The sequence below is a fragment of the Montipora foliosa genome, chromosome 12, assembly GCF_036669935.1.
Source record: "Montipora foliosa isolate CH-2021 chromosome 12, ASM3666993v2, whole genome shotgun sequence".
NCBI lineage: Eukaryota > Metazoa > Cnidaria > Anthozoa > Scleractinia > Acroporidae > Montipora > Montipora foliosa.
The window spans coordinates 25,211,428-25,219,117 of NC_090880.1; the positions used below are offsets into that span (position 1 = coordinate 25,211,428).

General features: G+C 37.7%; 1 protein-coding gene across 1 annotated transcript; it reads right to left on the reverse strand.

The window, feature by feature from the left end:
• Positions 1 to 1,239: 1,239 nt before the first annotated feature.
• On the reverse strand, positions 1,240 to 7,449 carry LOC137978526 (protein cornichon homolog 1-like). Its single transcript, XM_068825496.1, has 5 exons — positions 7,332 to 7,449; positions 7,190 to 7,258; positions 4,400 to 4,512; positions 3,459 to 3,602; positions 1,240 to 2,813 (listed from the first exon to the last, which is right to left on the reverse strand). The coding sequence occupies exons 1-5, from the start codon at positions 7,404 to 7,406 to the stop codon at positions 2,789 to 2,791; spliced, it is 426 nt and encodes a 141-aa protein (XP_068681597.1). The 5' UTR covers positions 7,407 to 7,449; the 3' UTR covers positions 1,240 to 2,788.
• Between the last annotated feature and the right edge of the window lie 241 nt (positions 7,450 to 7,690).

Genomic DNA, 7,690 nt, shown 5'->3' on the forward strand with positions numbered 1-7,690 from the left:
CGTATATCATTTTTTCCACTTACGTTCTCGAATTCATGGAGTCAAATAAACTCGTGAGTGCCAGTTAACTCAGCTAGTCGCAACCTCGTTCCCAGGGTCTCTCTTCTCTGCCTCCATTGTCGTAACGACCCCGCATCGCTCTTGTGCCAGAACCCATCACATTGTGCGAACTTAAAAACCCTCCTTGACTCGTACGTAAATTGTGACTAGTTGTCAAATACTCGAAGGGTCGCCTTGATTGCTTGCCCTCGGTATTTTATAAATAAATATCGTTTATTCCACTCTCTTGCAGATAACTGTAACAAGCGGTTAAAACTAACAATAGTGGTATATTACAGCTATGTATTAATTATACCACTTAAACGGACCTAAATGACGAATATTTAAAAGTAAGTTTTCAGCAAAAAGCAACCCCATACGGGAGGGGACGGTCATTGAGTTCCCCACACGTTGCTGCCTGTATTTAGTCTTTGTTTTCATTAAAAAAGCTTTGTACTCTGCATTCCCGCAAAAACAAAATGGCGAACGATAAATTTGGGTAGTTGTGAGAATTTGGTGTTATACCAGCTGGTAATAATCTTCATTCTCAATATCTGTTTGACTGACATTTTATTGAAATTGTGAAGAGAATGATATACCAATCACTAAGGGAGTCGAGGGGTAAAATTCTGTGTTGTCACGCAATTGAAAGAAACGATCGACGGAGGCTTGGGAAACTCTTTCACCACTTCCCCAAACCTATCTCAGCAGTTTCTCTTGATTGCATGAAAAAAATGTGATTGACCAAATTAGCGCGCAGGTCGACTGACAGACAAGAGATTGTTAGCGGCTGCAGTCCACTTAGCGCCAGCTGCGCACATTCCCTTGCATTCTGATTGGTCTGTTGGTCCAAAGGGAAACCCAACCAAATAATGTTTGCAATCAAATGTGTTCGACGATTTTCTTCAAAAACGCGTTTGTATGGAAAAAAAAAAAAATAGAATCATCAATTTTCACTTTCAAATGTCCCGGGCACCGCCATCTTGACGTGACGTGTTACGGTCACCCTATTGTCTTTTGTGTTGAAACCATGACACGTGTTAATAATAACTTCTTATTATTCAAGATTGCGACCCCTGGGAAACAAGCGTTTTTGAAATTCAATTATTTCGGGATATTTCACTTCTTAATCCTTTATAATTTTAGACATTTTCAGTATTAACCCTGATTTGGGGAAGTGGTAACGAATAAGGGAAGTAGTTTCATTATTTGCAGATTTTTATTTTTCATAACAGTTGTTTTTTCTTGCTTACAATTTTGCTCAATTTTCAATTATTCTTTTTGTAAAAAAAGTCAAAGGTACGTATAGTAAAGCAACATTTCCCGGAGCACATGACACTTCTTAGTAAATCTGTATTATTGAACTTACATGTAGAGTTATTTATATTTATTGGGGTAATAAAGCGCTGTTAATGTTTTTTGCTTGCTTGTTGTTGTTGAGTGATTTGTTTTCCCAGATCTGGTTGCTTTTAGATTATTTTATGCAAGCCTTCACTTTTGTTGTTTTTATGCATAATTTTTATGATGTAATCTTAATGGAGACATTGCATGTTTATTGCCTGCAAAAATCACTATTTATCAAGAAAGATGTTTGAAATATATAAAGTCTGAGAAAATAATAAATCCAACAAAAGATAGGATAGATAGGAGTTGTAGCTTGCAGGCCCCTGCCAAGACAAGCAAACATTAGGGGGTCAGTCTTCCACCATTTGCTGGGTAATGAAAGATCAAACAAAGCAACAGCCTGCATGTGCGTGTAGCTGTACCCTTGTCCCCCCCCCCCCTCCTCCCTAAAAACAGGAGGAGGAAATGTCTTCAAAATGGTAGGGAGCTGCACCCTACCAACCCCGCCCCATTTTTCTGCAATCCAAGCCCCACTTAAGGACGGTGCCTACTATTGTTACTGCGCATACGTTCTGCGCATCTCGAGATGCTCGGATTTCCTATCGGTGATGCTCACTAATACAGGGATATTTTTGCGCGGTTTAAAACTATCCGAAGAAGTAGATCTTAGTAAGTACTCTTGGTATCCAAAAAGAAAATTGGGGGTAACCATGCATTTTTGAGAGATAATTAAGTTTCAATTTGAGAAAGAACGCCATACATTGCTTTGTATTTTAAAATACTATTCATGAATTATCTTTGAAAAATGCGTGGTTACCCCCAATTTTCTTTTTGGATTTTAATAACACCTTTTAAGATCTACATTTCCTGCATAATCACACACCGGGGCAAAAATATTGTTAATTAGTAGGCACCATCCTTAATGAACCAAAGCCCAATAAGGTACATCTAGAAGGCCAATGCTGTGAGGTCATGTGTACACAGTGTAGTGCATAAACTTTTATAAATAATGATAATCATTCTCTTCTCGCTCTAACCAGCACCCACAGTATTTGCAAACCACAGCTTCAGCCACTTTGAAAGTTCAATGCATGGGTTCATCTCAACCACTTTCGAGCAAAAGAGAGACAAAGCGACGGGGTTACAAAATAAATGAAACAGTGTTACAAAGGCTGCCTAGGTGATAAAGTTCGTAACAATCAATTTAAGCATTTAGCTCTGATAACTGAGAAACTGCATTGAATCTATTATCGTACAAGAAATACTGTGCTTGAACTGTTTTTAAAACACCATTACATCCGATCACTTATAAAAACAAGCTCTTCAGCAAATTGTAATCAAATCGTCAGGATCCTGAATCCTTTTTCTTCTGATCTGTTGTTATTTGTAGGTTTTAAATATCCTGTCATGCCAACAATGCGTACATCATCCTGATATGAAGGCAAACAAAAAACAAAATCATTGATTCAACTCAGATTGAACAAACAAATAGGGTCTTTAAATAATAATTAAGTAGTCAAAAGTGCTTGCTTTGTTAATTTCACCTCTGAATTGATTAGATTTCCAAGTCTTCTCTGATAATGGTATAAACTGAAGGCATTGCCTCACAACCCATTTTCACAAAATTCTGTGGGACAATCAATAAGGACACACTACTTGCAAAGGCCACCATGGTGTGGTGGTCTAGCCGTGTAAAAGGTACACTTTGCTTGGAGCTTTGCTCCATTCCATGACCCCGGCCACCTGGGTGGTAAAAATCAAAATGAATTGACTCTTCCAGGGTTAGAGGTTGGGTCAAACTTAGTCTAATAATATCGGCTGGTATTTTTTACAGGTCACAGGTCATTGTTTTACTAATACAGAAAGTATCATAAACATGCCTTAAAGCCAACCTTAGGTCTAATTAGGCCTAAACAAAAATTTTGAGGCCTAAGGTTAGCTTTTATGAATGTTTAGGATACTTTCTGTATTTGTAAAGCAATGACCTGTGAACTGTAAAAATACCAGCCAAATAATATTGCTTCCAACTAAATACTGTCTTGACCTGTGTTGCCATTCAGACAACTCATACTTACCTATATAGATAATAAAAGAAGCTTAGTAGATAAAAGGTCAGTTTGATCCATCCTTCCCTTTGGCAGCGAGTCATTTCACTGGCATTCATAACTTCTGTTGGGTCATAAAGACCAGGCACACTCATAACTGGTCTGTTAGTGTATCTGTTTTAAGACATTAAAATGGCAAACTTTTATAAGGAAAATGACATATTCTAAAAAATAACTCACTTATGTCAAAGAGAATATCCAAATTCCTTGAGAAGAGCAATCTGTGGGTGAAAAAAACCTACGAAGCTCTTTGAGGATACTTAAAATCTTGTAGTCCATATTGACCGAATGCAAAAATGGCCGCCAACAAATTATTCTTTTGTCTTTGTGTTAATTAGCCTGACTAACCTCGTTCACACGAATAAAATTGAAAGAATTTGGGCTGTAAAACGAGGCTAGTTAGGCTAATTAACACAAAGACAAAAGACTAATTTGTTGGCGGCCATTTTTGCATTTGGTCAATTATCCTATCAAAAATGACACTTTGGATTTTACTCTCACACTAGGGACCTTTAGATTCTACGACGAGGACGAGAACAAGTATTAGTTTTGACTGCCCGTTTTTAGCCAAAATACTAAGGAAATTTATAACCCATACGCTTAATGTTAGTCTTTGTTAGCGGTATAGGTTGCTCAGTTATCCTTACTGCTGGTAACTGACCTTTTTGCTCATCAAAAAAAGCCAAAACTGCTACCTTGTTGTTGACTTGTTTTGATTCAACAATATTTTTGCAAAACCTCGTACTAAAATGACGATGGCATCACGTTTTTCTCGCCAAAATGACTGACGCTGGTTTGCGCACACGCTCATTGTTGTCTTATGAGAAAATCTCGTACTCGTAGTCATTCTCGTACTAAAATCTAAAGCTCTCTAGTGTCAAACAACAGGGGACTTCACTCTTCAGTAATACCTGTGAATATTGTAGACTATAAGGGGAAGATTAAAAATAAATGCTATCCACTGTCCTCCAGCCAGTAAGAGCAGACTAATAAATAAATGGATGCCATATTCTGGTAACACAAGCTGCAATAAATAATAAGAGTACAAAGTCTTAAGCTTAAACGATTGAGCACATACATACATGTATGCTCTACTTAGAGTATTTGGGAGAGTGAAAAGCAATTCAAACCAGAATAAAACAAGGCTATGTTTTTTGTAATAGGAGACAACAGGAGTACCCTGAGAAAAGTCTTTGGAGCAGACTGAAGAAAAAAAACCCATTTTTTTAAAAAGAAAAATTAGAACTTTATTTTCACACGATCATGTTTAAAGCTGAATAGCTTGTGGGGTTGTGCACAAATGAAATCAAATCATATTGGTTTTTGAGGAACGGGGAAAACCAGAGTAACAGGAGAAAAACCTCTCGGAGCAGAGTAGAAAACCAACAAACTCAACTCACATATGACACCAGATCTGGGAATCAAACCCGGGACACATTGGTTGGAGGCTAGTGCTCTCACCACTGTGCCATACCTGCTCCCTTAACCGAAAGGTCTAAATGTCTTAAGCCATTGACTCCTGGATGTGAGGCTCAAATAGATTTTCCTCTGTCTAACACCAGATGATTTTTTACTTGTCAATGGGAAAGGAGGGCGGGGGGGGGGGGGGGGGAAGGGAGGGCAGGAGGTAGGGAGAAGTCAATGGGTTAAACAGTAGCAAGCTTCATAAAACCTTGTAAACCTCATGAAGGTCTTACACAGCATCAAAGAAGCCTAAAAACATCCAGGTATTTTACCCCACTCCCTATCTTCTACTTGATAATTATTGGGCTGACTCCCAAGTAACCAGACTCCAGATGGCTCCGCGTTAGAGCTGCGCAGCACAGGCAATCACATGGTCATGGGTTTGGGTTACACAGAAGCGCGGATTTCCTTGCTTGCTATTCTTTGATACTGCCATGAAAGTTTGCTCACAAAGTCAATACAATCTGCAGTATAGGGCTTTGATATATATCTCCCTTGACAAAATAAACGTATGTGACACCTGTGTACAGGAAAAGAACCTAATGCCCTGTTAACACCAAACCTTAACCATGTTTTGATGAGGTTTAGTTATGCATGGTTTCAAAGGGTTTTATTTTTAAATCATGAATGCTGATTTTTGTTGACTACAAATTTAGTACAGATCAAAGCATGAATTGAAACTCACAGGTCTGAATCTCACGTAAAAGCCAGTCCTACATTTTTCTGTGATTGATTTTCATTTTTTTAAAGTGCCCCTGTGATCAAAAAAACCACTTCCTTTTCTCCTTCAGATTTTGAAAGTGTGTTTGCTTAACACCTAACTGGCAAAATTTTGAGCTTTGAGTTTTATCCAAAGGCTGTTTATTTTGAGTGTAAGTTTTGGATTTCATGGTCCGCCATTACTCACGTTCAAAACTGACCGATTGGACCTCAGATGGTTGGATCCAGGGAAAAGTGACGTCAGAGGCTCACTAGCTTAAAATTTCAGCGTGTGAACGCAGCTTATTGTATATGCAAAGCGTGAGTTTAAAAGTCTGAAAGCCCAAAACCCCCGTGCTGCATTATTAATTCTGCAGCGTACACACGTATTGCATTCTTAAACTAGTGAGCCTTTGACGTCATTTTCTCCTCGATCCAGCTCTCTCAAGAACTTAATGTTAGTAATGGCGGACCATTAAATAGGAAAAGTACAGTTAAAATAAAGAGGTGTCTTTTTGAAATCAAGGCTTAAAACGTGGGTCACTTAGTGTTTGGTTAACATAGTTTTGAAATCCAAAGAAAAATATGAATTGATTTTTTGGTCACAGGGGCACTTTAAGCTCAGGTTAATTGAAAATGTCTTGTTAGTGTGAATGAGGTACAAGACTCACTATTGAAGGTAAGTCACCACTGCACAAACTCTGCTTTCCATGTCTATTAAGCCCTTTTAATTTTGCCATAAATGCTTGTACCAGAATAAAAGCGATCATTTCAAATATATATTACAAATAATGAAAGTCTGACAATGGAAAATTATGATGTCTCTTCAAAGGAAAAAAAGAAGGCAGGTGTTTTACACTAGGTTGTAATTGTCACCTTTACAATAATTTTGCATAGTATATGTAGAAATAGAGAGATTCAGATTTGCATTTATGGCTCATGACAACAGGCCACTGCTTGTCATAAAACCAAAAAAATACTCTAACCTACTGCTCAGTCTTTTAGCACTTTCCTGTTCCAGAAAGATGTGGCTAACAAACATGAAATGAACTGAAATTAAATTGGTTCATTGAAGTTTGATAAATAGAAAAACTCAGCTTGGTATGCTAAGTTTGCCCCATACAACCCTCTAAAATCTCTCACCCAAAAAAAAAAAGGCTTAAATTGGTATGCAGTAAAATAAAAGAATACTTTTGGCCTACTTTAATTCACATGCATTTTCTTTCTGTTTCAACACAAAAAAACAATAATTCTAATGAAATTTGGATGGAATTACTTTTACCTAAACGAAAACGTTGACTGCACCATATAACCTTAGATTTGGTTACACTGAAATAAAAGATAAATAATTAAGTTTGTCTTTTAGATTCCGCCCCACCAATTTCTTTCATGCAAGATATATTTGCACAATGAATTGACAAGTTTTTAGAACCAATACTTATGCCCCCCACGAAACCTTAAACCTAACTATGGGGCACCAGAAAACGATTAAATATGTTCACTGAATCGCTTAAACAGAATAAGTTTTCAAAGTTTACCGGATTCAAGTTGTTGCATAGATCCACCGGATTTTTGTAGTCCGTTTTCAGATCGTCGAAGGCAATGATCTGACGAAACCAACAGATGAAAGCGTTAAAGAAAAGTGTAAATAATTCGTGCAAATGGTTTGCATGTACTCACATTCCATATCGCGAAAAAGATCAAGGCAATGCAGACAAGAATCGCCAAAATAAAGGCTAACACTTCGAACGACATGCTGCTTTGACACTTGTCACGCCGGCCAGGCCACGTAGCCAAAGTCGCCAGGTCACTAAGGCAATGGCAAAGAGTCCCCAACTACGTAAGCACGCCAAATTTAATTACTTAATTTCCCAATATTCATTTATCCGCATACATTTACGTAATTTCCTTCCTCTATATCTATTTACCTCCATTTATAGAGATTGTACAAGGCATTGGTTACTTTTAAAAGTGGAATAGGGAGTATTTCGAAGTATTTAGAGACTTCAGAGCACTCGACACCGTTTTACCTCCTTTGT